The sequence below is a fragment of the Haliotis cracherodii genome, unplaced genomic scaffold (genome assembly GCF_022045235.1).
Source record: "Haliotis cracherodii isolate W230 unplaced genomic scaffold, xgHalCrac1.p SCAF_2, whole genome shotgun sequence".
Taxonomy (NCBI): domain Eukaryota; kingdom Metazoa; phylum Mollusca; class Gastropoda; order Lepetellida; family Haliotidae; genus Haliotis; species Haliotis cracherodii.
The window spans coordinates 13,848,008-13,871,766 of NW_027266275.1; the positions used below are offsets into that span (position 1 = coordinate 13,848,008).

Here is a 23,759-nt window from a genome sequence, read left to right on the forward strand (position 1 = left end):
AAGTGCAGAAAAAGCAGAAAATTATTTCACTAGTGAAATATGAAACATTATCTATGAAGAACAAAAGAAACAGATACTTATTTATATATATCACACGTAAATGAAGCGACAAAACCCTTTTCATATCCAATAGAAATATCTGCATAAAGCAGAGTCGATTGTACGATTCCGACTATATCAAAAGCATGTGTTTATGAATCACTATCAAATAGTAATGATACAAGGCGTTCGTGGCACCCGTCATATATACATGCAAAGGCAAGTCAATTGTTCACCTGAAAAAAAGATGGGAACATATGGTCAAAATAGGGAATTGCATCGGACATCATTTTTGTCACTGATGCGTCAAATTTGGAAATGTCCTCCAAATGTCTACCGTAAAACCTTTTGAAAGCTTTACTGCTTTACAACTAGCGAACAAAATTAGTTTGAAATGTTGGTAGAAAGAGCATGCTCGTTTGTATCTCAAAAGTTGTGAAATGTAAACACCAAAGGCTGGAGCTGCTGGAATATTTCTCGAAAGTTGAAGTCATCCCTCTTGTCAAACAGTCTTGTGGAGAGTGTTTTGTCACTGAATCTTTATACATCAACCTATATATGAAACAGATGAGGCGGTCTCACTGGTCTCCTTTATTTCTAGTTCAGGTGGGTAAATCAGTGGAAGGGAATAGGCTATTTGATTGTTATTGAACGATATCAGATCATCGAGAAAGCTGAAGTTAAACTTCTGGGCCAAGTTGCCTCGTTTTAACTTGGCCAAATCCGAACAGAAATTCCGATTCATATGCCTCAGGAAACAGATCCGCAAGAAGGGGAGCACAATTGGTGCCCATGGGGGTGCCTACTTCTTGCCTGAATGTCTTACCCCCAAGTTTTACGTAGATATTGTCAATGGGGAAGTCCAGCATTTCACATATTGTTTTCTCTTTAAAAACATATTTCACATTAGACAATAGGTCATAATTTAAAAAAATCAACAACAAAATTGGGAACATTTAAATGTTAAATATACCAGTTAGTGAGTGAGTGTAATGGGTTTAACGCCGCTTTGAACAGTATTCCAATTATATCAGGGTGCGTCAGCTTAATGTGAGAGTGAAGCCCTAAGTTAATCATATAACATTCAAAAATGGCTGAGAAATATCCACAAATAGAGTTTCACTATAGCAGATTGGATTCGAACGTGCTGAAGTAACTGGGGTGTCATCATTGGTTGGATTTGTTTGTTGCTTGTTTAACGCCGCACACAGCAATATTCCAGCTATACGACGGCGGTCTGGACCAGAAAATTCAGTGATTGACTTCATGAGCATTGGTGTATGCAAATGGGATACGATTACATGAATTAACCAAGTCAGCGTGCCTGACCACCGGATCCCGTCAGTCGTCTCTTACAACAAGCCTAGTCGGAACACGCATGCCTTTGAGGCCATATTGAAAATGGGATTTAAACCTCTTGAACAAATCGGAATGTTATCATTGGAGATAACAAGCATGTGAGGTCTCAGGTTCATTGGTAGAGTGGTTTCTTAGGAGAAGTTGTTTACGACGGATTACGGACAAACAGGCCATAATATAAGCTCACTTGATTTTCTGTCAGGTAAGTACAAATTCAAAATTTTCTATTTTCCATTCGTCATTTTAGTGATATATACTCACATGTGATATGCACTGCTTGGAGTACCGGTGATGCTAAATCATGTAATTGGTCGACGTGATGTAATGAGCCTGGATTACGCGTCACTGAACATGTATTACAGCTTTGGATAAGGCAGGGTTGGTTGATTTGTTGTTTAACGCCGCGCTCAGCAATATTAGAGCTATATGTCGGAGGTCTGTAAATAATCGAGTCTGGACCAGACAATCCAGTGATTGATATCATGAGCATCGATCCACGCAATTGGGATCGATGACATACATTAACCAAGTCAGCAAGCCTGACCACCCGATCCCGTTAGTCGCATTTTACGACAAGCATAGTCACCTTTTACGGCAAGCATGGGTTGCTGAAGACCTATTCTACCCCGGAATCTTGAGGGGGTCGGATAAGGCAGGGAAATGATTTGCGAGTATTGTCACGTTTCAGTGATTATCAGGCTCCGCAATAATAAACGAAACCTTAGACTGAATGTATTCATGACATTCCTGATTTGTTGAAATCCATAAACCAAGTAATAAAAGCTAAAACGCATTTAGAAAATGAACAGTTATAGTAACACGTAATACGACATGATACATTCGTCCATTCAAAAACCAAAATCTTTTTATCCGTATAAATAAAAGAGTCCATTGCACGATTCCCAATACATCATTAACATATGTCAATGCATTAAAGAAATTACAGATGGGTTGTCCGGACAACGAAGAGGGGTGACAGAAGCAAGCAGAGACAGGGCATGGATTGACATTAATGAAAATTAGATTTTATCAAGTTCTTCCTCCGCCAGCTGGAGTCTCTCGTGACGAGACTTGCATTCACTCCTCTTATAGGCCATGTATGCATCTTCCTCCATGTGGTCCATGGTCTTTTCATCAGAAGCAATGTCCATCAGCTGGGTTCGTATATCCTCCACCTGTTCCTTGAACACGTGCAGCTGAATGATCATGGGGATGACGTCACAGAGACGCTGTGCAGCAATCTGAAACAAATGTACGCGAGGATTGGTACACAGAGAGCAGTAGTTCTCTCTCCTTGAGCACACGAAAGAATTACATGAAAAGATTCCACTTTCACTGAAGAAACACGAATACTTTCATTTTAGTTTTTGTTTGTTTGTTGTTTAACGCCGCACTCAGCAGTATTCTAGCTATATGACGGCGGTCTGTAAAAATTAATCGAGTCCGAACCAAACAATCCTTTGATTGACAGCATCGATCCTCGCAATTGGATACGATGACAAGCACCAACCAAGTCAGCGAGCCTGACCACCTGATCCCGTTAGTCGCCTCTCACGACAAGTATAGTCGCCTTTTACGGCAAGCATGGGTTGCTGAAGACCTATTCTACCCCGGATCTTCACGGGTCTTGAGCACACGAAAGAATCCACTTTCACTGACGAAACACGAATACACTCGTTTCACTTATTCATTCTAGAATGCAATGCATATACTCCCGGCAAACCACAAAACTAGCACAGGGTACATTTTAGACCTTCCGATTTGGTTGCATCTTCAGATACGGGGTTCACACTTGTCGGGTGTTATCTTTTAATGAAAAGGCTTGGATGAAGCTGGTGTGAAAACATAGGCAGGGGACGTTAGATACTAGCATTTACTCTTCAGTGTCGGTTTTGGTGATGTATGGCTATCCCAGAACATTGGTGATATTAATCTCTTCTTGGTAGTATTCAAGAATCGTTTACATGAGCGTAACATCTAGATTCTTACTGATAAAATGAATTCAGCTACCAGGTGACGGAATTATGTACATGTCAAAACAATGTTAAATACTGGGTTGTATCGATACAACAATAAGAAACAGGTATGCTATGACAATCCAACATTCTACTCCTACAAGAAACTTGTAGGCAACAATTTCTGTTATATTCTTATGTATTAAGCAAAATATGTCGAGGAGTGTTTGACTATACCAGCGGTAGAAATTGGCACTAGTCCTATTATTCTTGCCAAACTGCCCAATAGTTAAGGTATCCTAAGGACTACCAGAAATCTGCCATTTTTAAGGGTTTTGCTATATGTTATCATTATAAGGACCTCTCAGAAATATGTAACTGTTTATGTATGAAATAAGTTCTAAGCCTCAAATATGTTGTTGATGTCGGTATATCGACAAAAGCTTGAGTCAATCGATAAAATTCTTCGCAAAAATAAGCTGTTGTTTGGAAAATGAGGAAAAACTTGAACGTAACGTCGACCTTCAGTGTCGCATTATCATGTCTTATAATGTCTCCAGTGTTATATGGGGGCTGTATCGGGTTTGAAGTCTATGCATGACATATGTTGAGAAAAACAATTGCCGGGCGGGTCAAATTGAAAAGACACATTCATCATGGAGTAAGATATAGCAATGTACCTGGTAATAGGATTTTAGACTCAGCAATGCCTTGCCGATACCGTTCACATCTTCATCCTTTACATAGCCTGAAATGTAGAAACATTCTTATAACAATGTTATAAAAATCATATTGTGTAACTATGTACTCGGTAGATGCATATTCATTGTCAGAAGGAGTAGCTTCAGCCTGTATATTGTTTCTATATACACACTATTCGAGGAACTATGTTAATTTTAATAAAGTTATAAACAACACCACATATCGTGACTAGGTTCAAATCGCAGGAGTCAAGCAAATATTACATTCTGATGTATTAAATGAGAAGTCCTTTTCGTGATCGTGACGCTATCAATACGCCAGTACCTAACTGAACGTTATATTTTGACGCTGCCTTATTTTTCCTCTCTGCTTCCTCCTCCTCTTCTTTCCTTCGTTTCTCCTCTTCATTTCCTAGAACCGACAATACACATTCGCAAAAGGACTACATTACATGTTCACTACTGAGAAATAAACAGATTTTGATGGTTACCACGGTAACAGAGCCAACAAATTTAGAATTAACAAGAAACAGCGTTATCACCATCGCCCGCCATGGGGAACATTAGAATTTTGTTTGTTCATAAAGTAGTGAATATAAACTATAAAGAAAGAGTCCTATAAAGCCTTAAGAACGGATAGTCACAAGGGTCGCTGGAGTGTCATCAGAAAAAAATATTAAATGTGAAAATTTATACACACAAAAGGACCCTTCTCTGGAAAAATTATGGCACTAATTCTCGTATTCAGTCTTAATAAGTATCGATTAGATAAGCTAATCTCAGTAGTTTCTTTGAAAAAGTATCCCTATCGTCGACACTATACTCCTTCTAACATGGATCAAGGGAAGTAACTGTGTATACTCCAACTCTAAAAACGTTCAAGCTCCTCACATCGTCATCCCGTTCGCGAAGCTCTCTTATACTATTGCGCCACCAGACAAAGCTCCCCACTGTGATAGGTGGCTACAACCATGCTTGGAGTTGAACTCGCAGCCGACTACCCGTTATGTTTACATACAAGTGATGGCTGCCGTGACACCGAATACTCTTACCCCAGCTAAATTATTTTCATTGTTTGTCAGTTTGAATTTGTATTTCATTTCAACTATCATGTAATTGTATACATACAATTTTCGAAATCAGTCTTGACAAGTATCTCTTATATAAGCATGCAAATTTTCATTCATGTAATTTTAGTAGAAAACCTGTCACCATTTCACGCAGTATGGACCAAGTTGAAATGCACGGCGCAAGGGTCATAACTCATTTAAGACCACTAAAACAGTGTGTAAAATTTCATTTCTCTAACTTTAAATTGTTATTGAGAAAATTTGTCTCCTTTGAGAAGCGGGCGGATGGACGATCTCCGATGCTAGTTTCATTGTTGACTTTGTTCATTTGCTTGATTGATTATTCTTAAGCGAACTTCTGCGCAGCCAAATATATTAATGTATTTAGACAACGCTTATTTAGTGATTACTGACACAGTCCTTTTAGAAAGTGAATATCTCCAAAGCGTATTTTGGTATCAAATAGATCAATACATGTCGGTGAAAGTATATATGATGTATGTCCAGTCATGCGAACACTTTTCTAACATTGGAAATCAAGTGAGGTGAAATTGGGTTTAACGTCGCGTCCAAGATTATTGCACTTATATAGCGACATGCATGCACGTGTGTGTGTGTGTGTGTGTGTGGCTGCTTGTACTAGTCCGGACTGATGCCGAATAGTGCTAGCCCACTGAGATACCATGCCGAAGTTTAACATGAATATCCCCACTCCGACACATTATACTGACTCCGACCCGACAAGTCATGGTTTAGCCATTAATGCCCATCGCCAGACAGGTACCATAATTTAACGTCTTTTGGTATGACGCGGCCGGGGATCGAACCCCGCACCTTCCGCTCTCCGGGCGGACGCTCTACCTCTAGGCCACGGAGGCGGTCGAAAATCAAGTCTGTTTTATCTGAAAATTGTAAAGTTGCAAAACGACCCAGGAAAAACTCGAAGAGCACATATTCATAGAATACATGATTGAAGATGCATCTTGGAAGAAGCATAACCAGTTGCAAGTCAAGTGAATTCAGAAAACATTTCGGAGACCAGTCAATGGATTTGGTTGGTTGGTTTGTTGTTTGACGCCGCACTCAGCAATATTCCAGCTATATGACGGCAGTCTGTAAATAATCGAGTCTGGACCAGAAAATCCAGTGATTAATATCATCAGCATCGATACACGCAATTGGGATCGATGACATGCATCAACCAAGTCAGCGAGCCTCACCACCCGATCCCGTTAGTCGCCTCTTACGACAAGCAAAGTCACCTTTTACGGCAAGCATGGGTTGCTGAAGACCTATTCTACCCCGGAATCTTCACGGGTCCCAGTCAATTGAATGACGTCAGTATACTTGTATTGTAACACCTACACTTCTTGGTGTTTGTTTTTCTCTCGAAAAATGTTTCGTTAGAAACTGTAAATGTCTCATTTAACTCGCCAGTCGAGACTGTTCGTTTCGGAAAGCACCATTTTTATTACTTGACCAGCTTGTATTCATTCCCATCAAACAGAAGTCTCGTCGATTTCAAGGGTAATTTGTTAAAGTTGATTTTGTATACAATCATATCCAAATGTATGATAAAGAACTTTCGTGACGCTCAATACTTTTGTTTATAATTTTTGAGAATATGCAAATTCAGAACTACTTTTTAAGCCGCAACCACAAGGGATGGTGAAACGGCCTTCGTGTCAGGTAGGCAGAATTTACGTTTTAAGATTTACATTTGGAATATAGAAAACTACACAAAAAGTATATATAAATTGGATATTCCATGTGTCTCGTGAAATGTCATGTTTCTCTCATCTCGTGACTCGTAACTACGCCACTCGTGAAAATATCTCCTTTCCCCGTCACTCGATAAGGAGACATGATATTTCACCCGACACGTGATATATCTTCTATATATTCATAACTCTATTTGCTGTACGAGCCAGTTTGTAGATATGTCAAAATATGTCGGTCGTATAGTAGTCGAGTAAATAGTCGAGTCGGCACTAACAAGCCAAGTAAATTTAGAAATATTCTTATAGATACTGAGAGACCAGTCAATGGGATGATAACTGTTTTCACTGACTCCACTTACGTAACTCGCCGCCATACGTTTGATCCTGGGAGTACACTAGATTCTCCATCTTGAAATACCTCTGTATTTCCTCTTTGCAGTCATTTTGAGTCGCTTTCCTTGTCTTTATGATAATTTCCTGAATGATGTAGAAAACAGAAATATTCCAAGAATTACAATAATACATACATTGCACATGTAAGATGTCTACTGATGTCTATCTGATATTATAGCTAAAACGGACAGAATTATCATTAAACCGCCCGCACGTTATCAGAAATGGGCGGGCCACTGTAACCTGATAATGCCCTCCTTCATCGGGAAGTTAATGGAAGACCTCGGGCTTCTGCAAATTATAATGCCCTGAAAAATAGCATTACTCTTATATTATTACCTACGAGGGCAAACATATGGGGGTTCATAAAAATCATATGTGCCCTGGGGTCATATCAATGTATACAACAATGTATTGTTTCCGTTATCCAGAGGGCATTGTTGACGTCATTCTAATCTTATTGTGACGTAAGGTCGGAATGACGTCACACTAAAACTGACATCATAGCTGAAGATTGTTGACGTCATACTCCAAAATCCAGTGGTACCAGTGTCACAGAAGTTAATGACGTATTGCTGTGAAACGTAATAGGAACATGTGCTCATTATATTGAAGTACCCTGAGGTTGATGACGTCTCACTCAGTAAACCATGCAAATTACATAGAACACAGGACCGGTGATGTTGTGTTGTAAATTAAGTTTAGAGGTACTGAGTGTGTTCAGAAATGGATGCTGTGTTGAAGTCAGATATAGATATTACTGATGAGTTTCATTTTTCAATAATAGGTTGCACTAGTGCGCGGTTTTTAAAAGCTCGAGTCCTGTGAAGATTTCTTATTGGTCGTCTTAGCTCCAATCTCATTAAAATCAGATCTTAGTTCTCGCTACCGCTAAACAAAGATCTGAAGACATCCCATTAGGGGTAACGTCAGAACGACCTTTCGTCCGACCAATCAGTGCGTCGCTTACCAGATTACGAAAGTGACAGTCGGAATGTGATTTCTAAACATGCAATCTCGAAACTTTAACATGGGTGTATTCCGGGTTTAACGACTGAAACCTTACAATCTAGACCATCTATTAGCCGTTCCAGAATGTTTTTTTTGTTCAGGTTTCAAATGTTCATATGTTTCGAAGCGTAGTCACCAATTTGAAATTTGTGCCGTAAAGCACGAGAAAGCTGCCTTCTGATTGGTCATTCCATTGTTCGGTCAAAGTTCGCGCAAGGTCGGTCTGACGTGAACCGCAATGGGATGTCCTCAGATCTTTGTTTAGCGGTAGCGAGAACTAAGATCGGATTTTAATGAGATTGCCGCAGCTCATGACTGTGTGAAAGAATACGATTAACTAAAGAGAAGGAATTAAAATGTGTTAAAGACCTTTGCTCTGTCTGCAAAATCAGGGAATTTCTCGAAACACTTTTCTGCTAGAATCTTTAGAATTTCTATCGTCTTGCTATGTACTTCGTCGAAGCAGCGAAGTGCAGGTTTTTCCAGTTTCAAGACGTATTCCCGAGCATAACTTTCCACCAGTTCAAATTTGCCCAGAAAATTACAGAACTCTCGACCTCGGGACGCTTCCATCCTCTGTTGTAGTTCGGTCTTCAGTGTCCGATCCTTTGTGTCTAGCAGGAGAAAATACGTACATGTATGTGTCAGTCAATGTACTGTGAACATAAGCACCTGAGGTCAGTTTAAAAGTCCCTAACAAACAATTCAGTATGTTAATCCTAATTACAAAACAAATGAGCCATGGTTCCGTTCAGCTATTGCCTCTCGATGAACTGTTATTATGGTTAATACGAAAGACTACGATAAATGATTCCCTCTATTTTTTACGTGCTTTCCTTACATTCCAATAACGTGAATTTATAACATTATAATTAGTGAATTGTGAAATATTTCTAAAATTAAATTTTACAAACGAATAGCAAAAGCATTGAAACAATTCCTGAATCGATCCTATGCAAGTTACCGCCGCCGTGGTCCAGTGGTAGAGCATCTGCCAGGAGAGCATAAGGTCAAAAGGCATTGGTTTTTAGATCATGTGTAGGCAACGTTCATGAAGAAATATTGAACTGTTTATGAGTTATTGATTATTGTCGGGATTGATATTTCTTATATTTTACTTCCCCTCGTTCAGTTTCAATTGTTTACGATGGTCTCTGTGCTAAAATGCAATGTGTAAATCAGTCTTGTGTAATATAGACCAAAGTCGCTAAAATGTAAATGCCTATAAAATATTCTTAAGTAGTTATGCAATCTACATGCCTGGTTGCTCTTGAGCAGCGGTTGTATGCAACTCTGTGAAAGACCGGCGAGCAAAACTGAATAAGGTGTTAATCTGTTGCGGAAACTTTGGGTCATCGCAACGTTTTCCATTCGTCAAAGTGGTGGCAATGTTGATAAACTCGGTGACCATCTGTGACAACATAACACCTCATAAAGTATTGCTTCCATGAAATTACTTTGGTGTTTCCTCTAAATAAGGTTCTAGATTTGGGACCATGTGTAAACTTATAAGAATATGAATACATGTATACACTGAGTTGGTTTGTAAACGGAAACAATTTCGACAACATCTGTTCAAAGTTCATAAATGGCATACAATTGTTATTTTGTTATTGCTTACCGCATCATAATCAAGGATTGATTGTTAATGGTTTATACCATCTTACCTGTTTTATCTGTTGAGTCATTTTAGTCAATGTTTAGTGCAACTAGTTTTATATATTGGGATGACACTTTCTTAGTAAAGTACATATTGACGTACTTGTTTGGGTTGAATCCCATCCGTGATTCGAACCCTGACTGCCACTAACAAGTAACATTATTTACATGTGACCACTTTCTAAATGGCAATCGGGTGTTCATAGATTCCGGCCATGGGAGTCCTGCCAATTTACACCTGTCAGAGGTGTATACAAAGTACGTGATCTTGACAACCAGTTGTCGGACTTTCATTATTGTGGAAGCCTCTGTGGCTGGGTGGGTTAGATCGCTGACTTTGTGTGCTGGCGATTAGGTGCCTCACTCTGGCAGTATTGGTTCGAATCCCGGATGGTACTGAACCCAATAAAGTACGAGAATGTGAACTTTACTAAGAAAGTGTTATCCCAATATATAAAATTATTTACATTTGACCACTTTCGTGTGTTCAATATATATTTAATTCCTACAAGAAATTACATTGGCGTAGCCTCTCTACTAACTGACTTTGATTACCCACATGGGGATGAAGCCTTTATTACATTATGCCCGTGAAATGAATATTTCTAAAGGGGTTATTTAAACCCAACTCAGTCACTTACCCGGAGAGCCATCTGCCGCTTCTCTGAGGCTGTCGCTGGCGGATCCTCGCCAAGTTCATGTAAGTCACGCTCCGTCTCAAGAAGTTTGCTGCGCACATCCTCCTTCAGATCCGGTAACAGTTTCTACAACATTGTTCATTATGAGCAGTGTTAAATAGAATCCCTGTTTGTAAGTACAACCAGTATCAACCCTTTCACTGTTTTTTCACCAAGACCACAGAAACCATTACATGTACTTCCGTTTGGGAAAACATTGGTCTTCTAAAATAAACGCTCATATCAGATCTAAAAGGACACGTCTCCAGCTAACCTACTTCATTCATTTCTAGTTTCAAGTTTCAAACTACAGTAAACTACGGTTATAACGAACACGCTTATAACGAACTTACTGATATAACGAACTTACGTTTTGATCCCGACTTTTTGCTGTAGTTATGCTGTATATATGCTTATAAAGAACTACGGTTATAAAGAACTAAAATTAGAAGTCCCTTTGAGTTCGTTATAACCGTACTTTACTGTAGTTTCAAACAGAAATCCCCATGCGTCTAGCTACCTTGATAAGAGAGTACTGTCACTTACGTTTAACCATATCGTTCCGTTTAAAAAAAAAGTTCAGTACTTCCAAACTTGGCTCAAACTGCCTGAATGAGAGAATAATACGCACTTCCAGTTAATGCAAGCATTTCCGGTTTGAGGAAACACATTCCCAATGCTGTACAACTTGAAAGGAATGCCTCTAGCTGCCTTGATAATAGTTTTGTGCATTTTTATCACAGAATTTCATGACATTCTTCGCAGTTTTGGTTATATGCACTCATAATTTTATAGTTGTAAACATTGGTGCTAGCTCTCATAAACATGTCATACAACAGGTATTTGTGACAGTCTCGTGCCTAAATAGTCAGAATTACTTCGAGAATAGCGGTCACTTGAAACTTCAACTTGAATGTCCTACTCTAGTATTAATATGTACAAAGTTGCTCTTGTTGAGTTATCGGACATAGATTCTTTCAACATATTTATTTGAAGGTTAATTTGGCCTTCAATATTAGTCACATGTTGTAGAGTTACCAAGAGTTATTGTTTGTTTGTTGTTTAACCCCGCACTCAGCAATATTCCAGCTATATGACGGCGGTCTGGAAATAAACGAATCTGGACCAGACAATCTAGTGATTGACATCATGCTCATTGATCTACGCAATTCGGATACGAAGACATGCATCAACCAAGTCAGCGAGTTTGACCACCCGATCCCGTTAGTCTACCAACTCGAAGCATGCCAATAGCCTGAAGAGACCAACTATTTGATATTCTGGGGCAGGGGAAGACGTGTGAGTGTGTATGGAGACTACATATTATTTACCTACAAATGCCAAACCATACACATTTGTTAAAATTAAAACAATGGGCCTAAATATTTCTTTTAAAAAACACCTTGCGACAATGATATTTTTCTGGCAGACAAATTATTTTATTGTAGAAATCTGAAGAATAATTTTTCTATTTATTTTTCAAGCACGATTTATGACAATTTATGGTTTTCGATATAAACTCAGGCCTCCTCTCTCGCTCCACCCCCACCACAACATCTAACAGGGCGAAAATCCAAAGGCAAATGCTGTGTAAGTGCGTAAAATATATTCCAGGCAAAGCTTGAGTAACTCTAACTATTTTGTTATACACACCTTGATGTGTTTCTTCAGCTCACGTGACAGTCTCGTTGATAAGTTGGGGATTCCCCATTGAGATGGTCGCAAGGAGCTGGAACATAGGAAACATACATGTAACTCATAAAATAACATGACTGTTTGAATAGGTAAAATGCTACCCTGGCTTATTTTTATATGGCACTTTTCATATTTATCTCCATCTTGCAAGTAAACGGTAGTCGATGGTTGAGCGCAATCACACCCAGTGTGATTTAGATTATAACATACTGGTCTTTACTGTAAATAATGATAATGATGGTCGCAAGGAGCTGGAACATAGGAATATCTGTTGTTGTTTAACGCCGCACTCAGCAATATTCCAGCTATATGCTGGCGGTCTGTAAATAATCGAGTCTGGACCAGCAGTAATTGAAATCATTAGCATCGATCCACGCAATGACATGCATCAACCAAGTCAGCAAGCCTGACCACCCGATACCATTAGGCACCTCTTGCGACAAGCATAGTCGCCTTTTATGGCAGGCTTGGGTTGCTGAAGACCTATATCTAACCCGGATAATTAACATACATGTAACAATATCTCATTAAATTAGATGCATGTTTAAATAGTTATGATAATTCCCGAACTAAACCTTATATGGCATCTTTCATTTTTAGCCCCATTTTGCAAGTTGCTTGGTTGTTGGTTTCTTGTTTACAAACGCACTCAAGCAATATTCCAGCTATATGACGGCGGTCTGTAAATAATCAGTTCTGGACAAGACAATCTAGTGATTAATATCATGAATAGAACAGTCCAGTCCCGACCGATAAGCCCCGCCCACAACTGCCGTCCTCGTTTTAAGCGTTAGGGAGGACAACCACTGGCTATTCGCTATGTCGTCACAGCCGGCAAAAGTTGAATGCGCGGGCGATGTCGCTAGTTGAGCGCAATCACACCCAGTCTGATACAGATATACTGGTCTGACGCCTTAACTGCAGATAACGATGGTTTCATAGATGTATGTACTTAGTTGCATGCCTTTCAGTGCGGTGATAACACTACCCAAAATGTCTGTGACTTTTGAAGAAATCTTCTTCTACTTCTAGCGCCTGTTTCAAGGATTGACCGTCCGATATAGCCTCCTGGCCTCGACACTTGACAATGATGTAGCCCTTGGACAGCGTGAACTCCATGTTGTTGAGAATCCTCACCACGCCCGTCTCGGCTCCCTTGTCCAGCAAGTCCGGCTTTGTTAGAACTCCTGTGCAGATTCATGTTAATATTAAAATTCCATTGATAAATAGAGGTTATCACGCGAGTGTGTTTGGGGATGGTAAATATCCTGCATTAGGAATAATCATTGTATTTAGCGAGCCTTGGCGAGCTAAATACATAGTGTTTATTCCTAATACAGGATATTTACCATCCCCAAACACACAAGCGTGATAACCTCTTTATCATATAATGTCATTCTTTAATTCTGTGCTTCAAAATCGCTTTCCCTCTCTCACAAACATAACCGAAACATTGCGAGTTTTCCTGGAATGCGCGCATTAATAATTAGTACGTCACAGGGTAAGTGATGTGTCTGTCAGACAGTGACAGTAGCCAATATAGTTCCAACTGAAATAGGTTTCTTATACAGAGGCGAAGCAACATATACGCAAAACAACAATTGTTTTTAATTGCCTTTCGCGGAAATCCATCGGTCTGTCCGCTAGAGTAACTGCCCTTTGTCAAAGGGAAGCTACTCTAACCCTATACTATGAGACGTCACGGCCACGGTCAGATGTTGTCGACAGTCGGTCTGTCCTGTCATAACGATAAGAATTGTAGTCAAATGTACACACAGCGACAAAACGAAACAAGGTAACAATTCAAACATATTTCCGCCAAATCCAACTATTTTAATTTGTGGAGGAGGTTTTAACCCTCATGGTGCCTGGACGTCAGTCAGCCTGCCAACCGCTCAGTGCCGCACTGTGCTGACGTCGCGGTTACAAAAATGTATACATTGTATCAAAAGTGTTGCAACGTCTTTATTTCTTCACACAATGTAACCAAATTGTATAACATGCAACTCGAGTTGATTGTCTTTCCAACAGTATCTAAAGTCACCAAATCCAAAAGATCTATGCACTGCCCAGCCATCGATAAATGTGCTGGTATTATAAGTTTCCTACTTTTCCACATTAATCGTAATATGGACGCTCCCGAATATGGCAAGCAAAGTCAAGTAAGCGCCCTTGTTTGAAATCTAAATGACCAATAATTCATACCATTGGCAAGTACATGTCCTAACAGTGATAGACATATGATATTTATGTTGAAGTACACATTCACTGAGAATTTTCCGTGAGTTATATTTACCGATAAAAAAACCCGATGAAATTGTGCGTGTTTTTGACGTCAAAACAAAATTGACGGAAGTGGTAGTGATTAATTCATACGCAGACTGTTTCAAAGATTATGTCACAAAACGAATGACAGTTTGGAATGTATATCGTGAAGAAATCCCAGTTACGTCCATGTATGTTTCAATGACCGTGCTCTTTTATTAGTGATAAAATCAACTTCCGGGTAATTGACATCGTACATTTTCAAAGGACAAAATGTGAAAGATCGCTAAACAGCCCTGACAATACTCAAATTGACATCGCTCAATATCGGGCATCATTGTTATTTCTTAATAATTAACAAGATTATACTAACGTAATACCACCCAAGAGTAAGTACATGTAGATTCAATCAAAATTGTTGAAACGTTTTCATGGGCAGCAAATCTATTCAACAAACCTATTTTCGATCACTCGCAACTCGGGCGCCATATGTCATTGTTTCACTATGAACACCAGAAAACATACATCCTCGTATCAGCTCGTATTTCGCACTTGGCTGCCTAACTTAGACCTTTGCTCAAAATATACTTGTATGGCCAGTCCATGAAATACCACTTTTTCTTTCATTTATTCATTTGATTTATAAATACGACTTTAGAAGTGTATTTACACCTATAGCTAGGTATGTACATGTACATTAAAGGACATACGTGATAGTTTATTTCCACTAGTTTCCCATTCCATCCCATTCTACTGAAGGAAAAGTTTGAAATAGATAATGATCGTAGGTCAATGAAAGTAATGGAATTATTTGTCATAAAAGGAAAAATATATTCTTGGTATTGAACTCCGAAAATTTAACCAGCAAAATCTTACATAAAAATGGTTTATTATGTCTTTCCTTTTTTTTCTTAATTTTGGCCTAGCTAAACAACAGCTTGGAGGGAAGATATACAAATTAAAATGGTGAAAAAAAACCACAAGAATGTATTGATTTTGCTCTTAGACAAATATTTATTTAAAAAGAAAATCTATTTCATACCTAGGATAAAAAACAAAGTAGAATCTAATTACTACTATATGTCACTGGTCGAAGTATTTGGTAATTTAGATAATGCAGAGTGAAAAAAGACATACATATAACTATATAAAACATCAAAACGAAGTCACATTTACACTAAAAACTTTTTGTCTTTCAGAAATTGATTATCTATATATTGTGAGAAGATCTAATTACTTTTACTGTTTATGTTATAAATTGAACCATTCGAGATTCCAATAGATGAAGCTAAAATATTTTAAAATCTAGGTGGTTTAATATTGGATCCATTTTGACAGCTTTCTCACTGTACTCAACTAAATGCATATTATTTTTTTGGAATATCAAGCCTTCAAACATATATGAAAAGCACATGTCAACATACCAAAATTAGAAAACTGCGCCAAATATTCTAAATATTCTAAATATTCTATTCGGTCGCCGTAGACATTTTCCAATCGTGATGTACTAGATATGCTTTCTAGTTCAGTCAAAGAGAATATTGTTATTTGGAAAATGAAACCACGTGTATCCATTATACTACCACAACATTAGATCAGCTGTTTCAAGTGACGTCATCCACGTCACAACACGCGAGGTCAAATCACGCGCACCTGTCCAGACGACAAATTCACAGCGGCGGGAAATCACCGACAGTCTATTAGCCTATTTGAATAAAATTGCAGATTGTAACGAAATAAAATTAATTGTACTCATTGCTGACATTTCAGATGACATATCAAATAAGAGTTGAAGACTTCCAATAGATTATCATACGTTAATCGAGAGTACAGTGTACATAAATAATTTGTAAATCTAATATCATTATTTGATCTAATATCCATAGCAGAATGTTTGAAAACGAGCTATAATATATTCCATTTTCTGAAGAGATTAGTAATGTGTATTTGATGATATATATGCATACACAATTGGTTATCAATTATCTTCTACAATCACAACATGTACTATGTACATTAGAATGGAAAATACTATTTCAGCAAACCAATCACACCGCCATTATCACAGTTTCAATGAAAGGAAAAACAAATCGAAATTGAACTTAAAAGCACAGCGTATCCATAAGCGGTTAATCCAAATACAAAAAGGTATTGATGTCATCATTGTAGAAGTTATGTTGATGTTTTCAGTAGTTGCATTATGTTTGTATCGCGTGTACCATCGACAGAAACGGGGCCTGAGCTACCACATGTGGAACCGACCTTGACACAATTTGTTTACAATATAGCGTCGACTCACGTTAGATGTCGTGGCCACACTTCTGAAATCTCCATTTGCGACAAAATGTGAAACAGTTAGGGCAAGTCACTCACACGGTCAGGTAGTTTGAGCAATCACACATGACTCTTAGTCATTTCATATGAAAAAAGTAGCAGTTATTTGTCTGAACGGGCAAGTATGTAGGACAACCTGTAAACAAGAAATCGCGGCACAGATATGAGGCGAACGTGCCCTGTCGATCACTTCGGGCTTGGCCATTCAATGTTTAGGTTTTGATCATGAACCTCCTGCCCATAGATATACACAATACCAACTTAATATTAACGATTATAGCTATCTTTCCATATTTTTGATTTGAATATATTCTGTAATTCAGCATCATAAATAAAAAGACAATCTGCACTGTCGGTTGGTATGTAGCGCCGTGCTAAATCGCCATGACACACAGTCGATAAACATATGCAATACTTGGAACAAAAAACTACCGTGGCCGACTAAACGTTAGTACTCTTACGCCAATAACTGTACAGTGGGGACAAGTAAATCATTTCTGATCAGCCCGATCAGATTTCTTTTTCAAATTGGCTGTCTGAGATAATAATAGTTACGTGTATGTGACATGGGTGCATAATAAACATTGCCTTCATTCGCTTGGTGTTCAAACATGGCAGAAAAAGACCGAGAAGCGCGGTAACCACATTACTAATCTCGCCATATTTCGCAATCCGTAGCACTGCATAAAATATGAGTTACACGATATTAAAGTTGAGATGATTAGGGTGATGATGGTTATAAATTCATTCAATGTACGTCATAAATGTAATGGAAATATACACTGTCGTTTTCTCATGTGTACCGGCCATTCCACCATTACCGATAGTCGATAAAAATATACAAAACGTGTAAATAAACATGTTCATAAGGAGTGAACAGAATTGTATTTACGTGAATAAATATACAGTTGGGAAAAATATGTCTTTCTGATCACTCAGGTCATATTTTTTCTTATGAACAAGGATTTTGTCTGAAAATATTTACGTGTATGTGACATGGGTGCATAATCAAAATTCGTCGTCATTCGCTTGGTGTTCAAACATGGCAGAAAAAGGCCGAGAAGAGCGGTAGCCACTTTACTAATCTCGCCATATTTCGCAATCCGTAGCACTGTATAAAGTACGAGTTACACGATGTTAAAGCTAAGATGATTTGGGTGATGATGGTTATAGTTTTGACTTAGCGCACTCAGTGTTGAATATCAAAATTCACAGTTTAAAAGGGGCATTTTCTCGGGACCATATATGGTCCCCTGGCACTATGCGGGTGTGAAAAGTGAGGGACCGTATATGGTCCCGTGGCACCAAGAGGGTTAAGCCGCAGAGCTCTACAAGCACAGATATGGCTACTGATCCCACTTGGCTATATCTCCAAAGTTGCCAAACTTATAAAATGCCTTCGCTACGTCACAGTTAAACACAGATTTTCAGTATATTAGACTGTTCTTTTGATAATGATAGCAATTATCCCTGTAGTTTATCCAGATTCCCGGTGGTTAATTCTGACTCGATCGCCGAATGACAAGTGCGACGCCATGTTTGTTTATAAACAGTGAAAGTAGTCCCTACTTGACCTTTGATATTTGCATCTCTATCCGCATATGACCCCAACGGATATCGTTTTTATCCGTTGGCTTTATCCTGCCGAGAAACCTACCCATTGTATGATAAATGAAAGTATCTACACAAACTTAGAGCAATATCATTTAAATACATTTTCTGATTGCCTTTTTAAGCATTTAACGAAAGAGATCAACCTACCCAGAGTTCTGCCACCTTCGTCATCAAACTCCTTTGCCATTTTAAGTGCCTCACATGTGGCTATATCCACATTACACTGTAGAACAGCAAGGATGATAGTCTCCTGGCGTCCAATGTATTTACGGATCATACTTTTAATCTGAAAAAAATGGTAACTTATTTAGAGAGAGTGAGTGAGAACGGTTTTACGCCGCTTTTGGCAATATTCCAGTAATATAACGGCGTAACTGATTTAGAGGTGCTCCAGTTCATTAGATAATTTACAGACAGAATTTAATATTCGAAAACTGTTTTATATTGTTGAAAGGATGTAAATATCAGTTCAAAATATTCTGGGGTGTACAATGTATTGGACAACTATTCTATGAAATTCACTATTCTGATCAGAGGTTTAGAATAACAAAAATATCCTTTGAATGAAACATTTGATATGGCGTCCGCATAACCAGATTGCGCATGCCTGGTTGCAAAAATCGATCTTTCACTGTCTTAAAAAAATATTTTCTCAATTTTATTTTGATAATATTTTTTAAATGTCCAGCAAATGGTTAAATTGTACTTTTCCTGACCGAATGACATGTTTTGAAAATGGGTATAACAGTGTCACTGTATTACTGTGACGTCAGAGCTTACCCTCGCTTCAATATCAAACGGCTGACCCTCGACGGCGTTCCGTGCAATACCTGGCAGGTCTATGACGGTGAGGTCAGGGACATCTGATGACGTCACTTCCAGAGTAATGAGTTTATCACTGATGCCCTTCGCACTATCTGTCATTTCCTTCTGAGCTGCATGGAACATACCAATAGCACGTGTCAAGACAGCGAACTCAGACCTTGCGGAACTTAAATCTTTCAATTGGTAGGTCGACCTGTGAAGATCCGGGTTAGAATAGGTCTTCAGCAACCCATGCTTGCCGTAAAAGGCGACTTTGCTTGTTGTCAGAGGCGACTAACGGGAGTAGGTGGTCAGGCTTGCTGACTTCGTTGATGCATGTCATTGTATCCCAATTGCGTAGATCGATGTTCATGATGTCAATCACTGGATTGTCTGCTCCAGGCTCGATGATTTACAGACCGCCGTAATATAGCTGGAATATTGCTGAGTGCGGTGTTGAAAAACAAACAAACAGTTGGTTAGTCAGAAGTATATTGATTTGGTTTTAAGTGAAAATGAATATATTCATTCTTAGTTCATGTTATAACGAACATTTGAAAATCAATATAATTAATTGTTTCACACCTTTCCGCACGAGCTCTCCGACGCTCTCTCTGTTCAGCATGATTTCCTCATGGTCCATGTCATGCACGTCCTTGTACATTATCTTTCCCTCCCACATGTCCTCATCCTCTGAATGCTTCATCCGCATCTCCAACGGGCACCTTGTTACTATACCTATATAAAACGAATCACTTCGAATTTTCAAATGTGTTTGAGAACATAACTCACTTGATCAATTTTTGTCAATGCAATGTCGCGAAATCAGTCCAGGCTAATTTGCAAATATTATATGATTTGTGACGTTCATAATATTGCCAAATTTATAGCAAGTTATATCTGCTGTTGGCTAGACTCGGACATGGTCAAGGGACCTTTGACCTTTTCAAAAACGCTCAAGCTCACTATCGACGACATCTGACTTGAATTAAAATATACCATGCACCCGGAAGATGGTTTTGGACTTTCAGCAGACTTCCCACAAATATGTCTAGTCTCTACGTATTTGCCCAAGCTGTCAACATGTTGATCCAGACTCAGTTGATATACACCTGTATGTACCAGCCTTTCACCCATTTACCGTTCGATGTAATTGTATTGTTTTGTATAACACCTGCCTCTGAAACACAACTTACCTGTTCCTCTTGGCAATTGAACGCCAGAGATTGCTTCAAGAACAGAGCTCTTGCCGGCACTCTGGTCACCGATGACGGCGACGGCAGGGAGGTTGATGTCACTGTCCAGACCATACCCTCGGAGTTTGTCCACCAGGTCTATCAGAGGGCGCACCTCAGCGTCGAAGGACGAGGTTAAGGCTTTAGTTCTCTCTTCTGTCGACACTATAGTCATTCTCTCTGTGGACAGGTTGACAATTTATCAGTGAGTGGTTGGGGTTAACGCCACTTTGAACAGTATTTCATCTATATCATGTTGGAGCGAGTAAAGGCAGATGTCCACATTAGATATTTTCCATTTTAGGTTCCCATGCCTGTAGCTACATCAATAACATAAATATAAGCATTTCCGGCCTAATGATATTACTGGATTTTCGTAAAAGAATGAGTGAGTTTGGTTTAACACCGCTTTTAACAGTTTTCCAGTTATATCGCGGCGTGTCAGCTTAATGTGGTAGGAATAATGTGGTAAACGCCCGAGACCTGCATCACTTCGGTGAAACCCACGGGTACGGTGCTGACAAACATAGAAACATAATCGGGGCGAACTGGGATTCGAACCCACAATCATAGGTTTCTGGCGTGCCCAAGGGACGAAACTCTGCACAGCGAATTGTCACCCGTGTCCCCCTGTCGTAATACACGACGATGCTTGTCGTAAGAGGCGACTAACAGGATCGGGCGGTCAGGTTCGCTAACTTGGTTGATGCATGTCATCGTATCCCAAATGTTCGATGCTCATGATGTCAATCACAGGATTGTTTGGTGTAGATTCTATTATTTTCACACCGCTGTCATACAGCTGGAATATATGAATATATGACTCAAATATACTTGAAAGTCGTCTTCAATGGTTCATTGAGTGGATGAACAACTGACAACGCGCAAAAACTATTTAAAAAACGTTTTTGCCCAATTGATCCACAGCCGCTTGTCAAATAACTTTCAAGCTTGACATGTTTCTGCAGTATTACATGCTTCACTTTTATGTTTTTTCACTTTGGTCAGTGGTCACCCGATCATCCCAAGGCAAGAGAGTTAACTGACTTTAAAAGTCCAGTTTCCACCCTTGTCGAACTAGGCTGGAATTCCTTGGCTCGATCGTAGCGCCACCAGTGGCTATTACGAGTTATGTCCTTTCTATGCCTCTCCTATTGACCAATCAGATTTAACCTCTCGTATCACTTGCATTTGCTTCAAACAAAACGAAGTGCATCAAATCACGTGAGCACCTTGATTAAAAACATGAAAAGATTTAGAAAATATCTGTTGACAACGAGTTAGCGGTGCACCTGCTTTGCAAATCCTGCAGTCGACCGAAATCTGCATGACATTTTACGAACCGAATTTTCGATTTCGGTGCGCGATTTTGATTGGACTATGCATATAGACTCGTTAGTCCAGCCAAAATGTAACTCCACAATACCAGCCTAGTTCGGCAAGGGTGGAAACTGGACTTTTATAGTCAGTTAACTCACTTGCCTCGGGAACTTGTGGTCACCCCGGGTGCATATCATTTGACTTTGTTTGAGCTACATGTCTTCAAAACCCTACTCCTCTGAATGTACCCCTTAAAATGCTTCTAAACATTCTCAGAAGTATTTCATTATTGTTTGTTTGTTGTTTAACGCCGCAATATTTCAGCTATTCAACATTTTTAACAGACAAGGATTAATTTTATACTTGTAGTTTACTGTAGTCCGGATTTTATTGTGCTAGACCACTGAGATACCATGCCGCAGTCTAACACGGATTCCCCGTTTAGACACAGTATACTCAGCCGACGGGTAGCGCCAGGCAGGGTAACAACAAGTACCATATTTTAACGTTATTATGTATGACGCGGCCGGGGATCGAACCACCTACCTCCCGCATTCCCGGCTCTCGAATAGACCACTGTTCAGCAGGATATCGCAAACATCAAGCATGTCGAAACAGACAACAACAGATGAAACTGAATGAAAACTCAAACTGTTTATCAAGCTGACTGCAAGTTTGTTTGTTTGTTTGTTGTTGCACACCACACTCAGCAATATTCCAGCTTTATGATGGCGGTCTGTATATAATCGAGCCTGGACCAGACGATCCAGCGATTGACACCATGAGCATCGATCCACGCCATTGGGATACGGTGACATGCATCAACCAAGTCAGCGAACCTGACCACCCGATCCCGTTAGTCCCCTGTTACAGCTGTAGCTGAAGAACCATTCGACCCCGGATTTTCACGGGTAATCTCATTATTAAATACATCAAGACATAAAAGCCGTTTCCCGATATCTCCTTTGGCTGCGACCATATAACTTAATAGTTTCTGCATGATGTGTCATTTTGTTGCATTTTTTTTAAATTAAGCTTTTTTAAAGGTAAAACAAGCATGCAATGTGCATAAAAAGATATTGAAAGAAGCGTTAGTATAATATTCATTTATCAATGCAAGGGCCTTGTGCAATCGTACTGTTCTATTCATGTGGACGATTCCAGGAAATGAATTTACGTCATACGGCTTTTCACCATGATGACGACGTGCGGCAACATGAAGACCACCATGACATTAACAGACAGACTTGTTATAGACAAAATATATGACTGCAAACTATGAATTAAGCAGACAGTTCATTGTTTAATAAAGTTAACCTGTGACATAAAATATAAAATAAAGTGTAATGATGTGATAAGTATGACTTTACAGGATAAAAAATACAAAAACACGCACAAAATCGGTTTGCCTTGATTTCAACCAAGTGCATCGATTCTACCTATCCTTACCGGTATTATCAGGCGAGGCTGTCGTCGGAATAGAATGGCGGTTCATCTTCTTGTTTCTCCCCATCGTATCTGTCTGAGTTTCTTCGGGCTGCGTCCTCCTCCGTCAAAACAGCTCGATTTACGAAGCTTGCATCCGCTTTGAGCTTTGAGCGGGCTCTTATTAACCGCTGTTTAGTTCTAGACCTTGTTCGTTGCAAAACCTGTTATAGTTCTGGGAAAATAAGCGTCCTAGTTTCTGTTTCTGTTTCTGTGAAAGGTACACGTATTCAACAAGCTGCCACCATGCGTTGTCATTAAGCATTTTAATCTTTTTTAATATGATATCTTGTATTCCCCAATTCATTATTTTGTGTGAAAACGCCAATTTGACATTAAAGCATATCTGTCAAGGCTGACACTTATTAAGAGATGCACTGCAAATTAAATGTTTAACAGTTACAACATTTGATATTATAGGA

At 39.1% G+C, this 23,759-nt stretch overlaps 1 protein-coding gene across 2 annotated transcripts; it reads right to left on the reverse strand.

Moving 5' to 3' along the window:
- LOC139469830 (interferon-induced GTP-binding protein Mx-like) lies at window positions 1-23,496 on the reverse strand. Of its 2 annotated transcripts, XM_071252132.1 has the most exons (15): window positions 23,302-23,496; window positions 22,399-22,428; window positions 20,494-20,712; window positions 19,883-20,035; window positions 19,274-19,428; window positions 18,641-18,779; window positions 13,269-13,467; window positions 12,239-12,314; window positions 10,550-10,672; window positions 9,510-9,660; window positions 8,619-8,863; window positions 7,205-7,322; window positions 4,380-4,466; window positions 4,034-4,101; window positions 1-2,639 (listed from the first exon to the last, which is right to left on the reverse strand). In XM_071252132.1, exons 1-15 carry the CDS (start codon window positions 23,363-23,365, stop codon window positions 2,418-2,420), a joined length of 2,049 nt encoding a protein of 682 aa, XP_071108233.1. In that variant the 5' UTR covers window positions 23,366-23,496; the 3' UTR covers window positions 1-2,417. The 2 variants fall into 2 exon arrangements, with proteins under 2 accessions (XP_071108233.1, XP_071108234.1); XM_071252133.1 differs by lacking the exon at window positions 22,399-22,428.
- Between the last annotated feature and the right edge of the window lie 263 nt (window positions 23,497-23,759).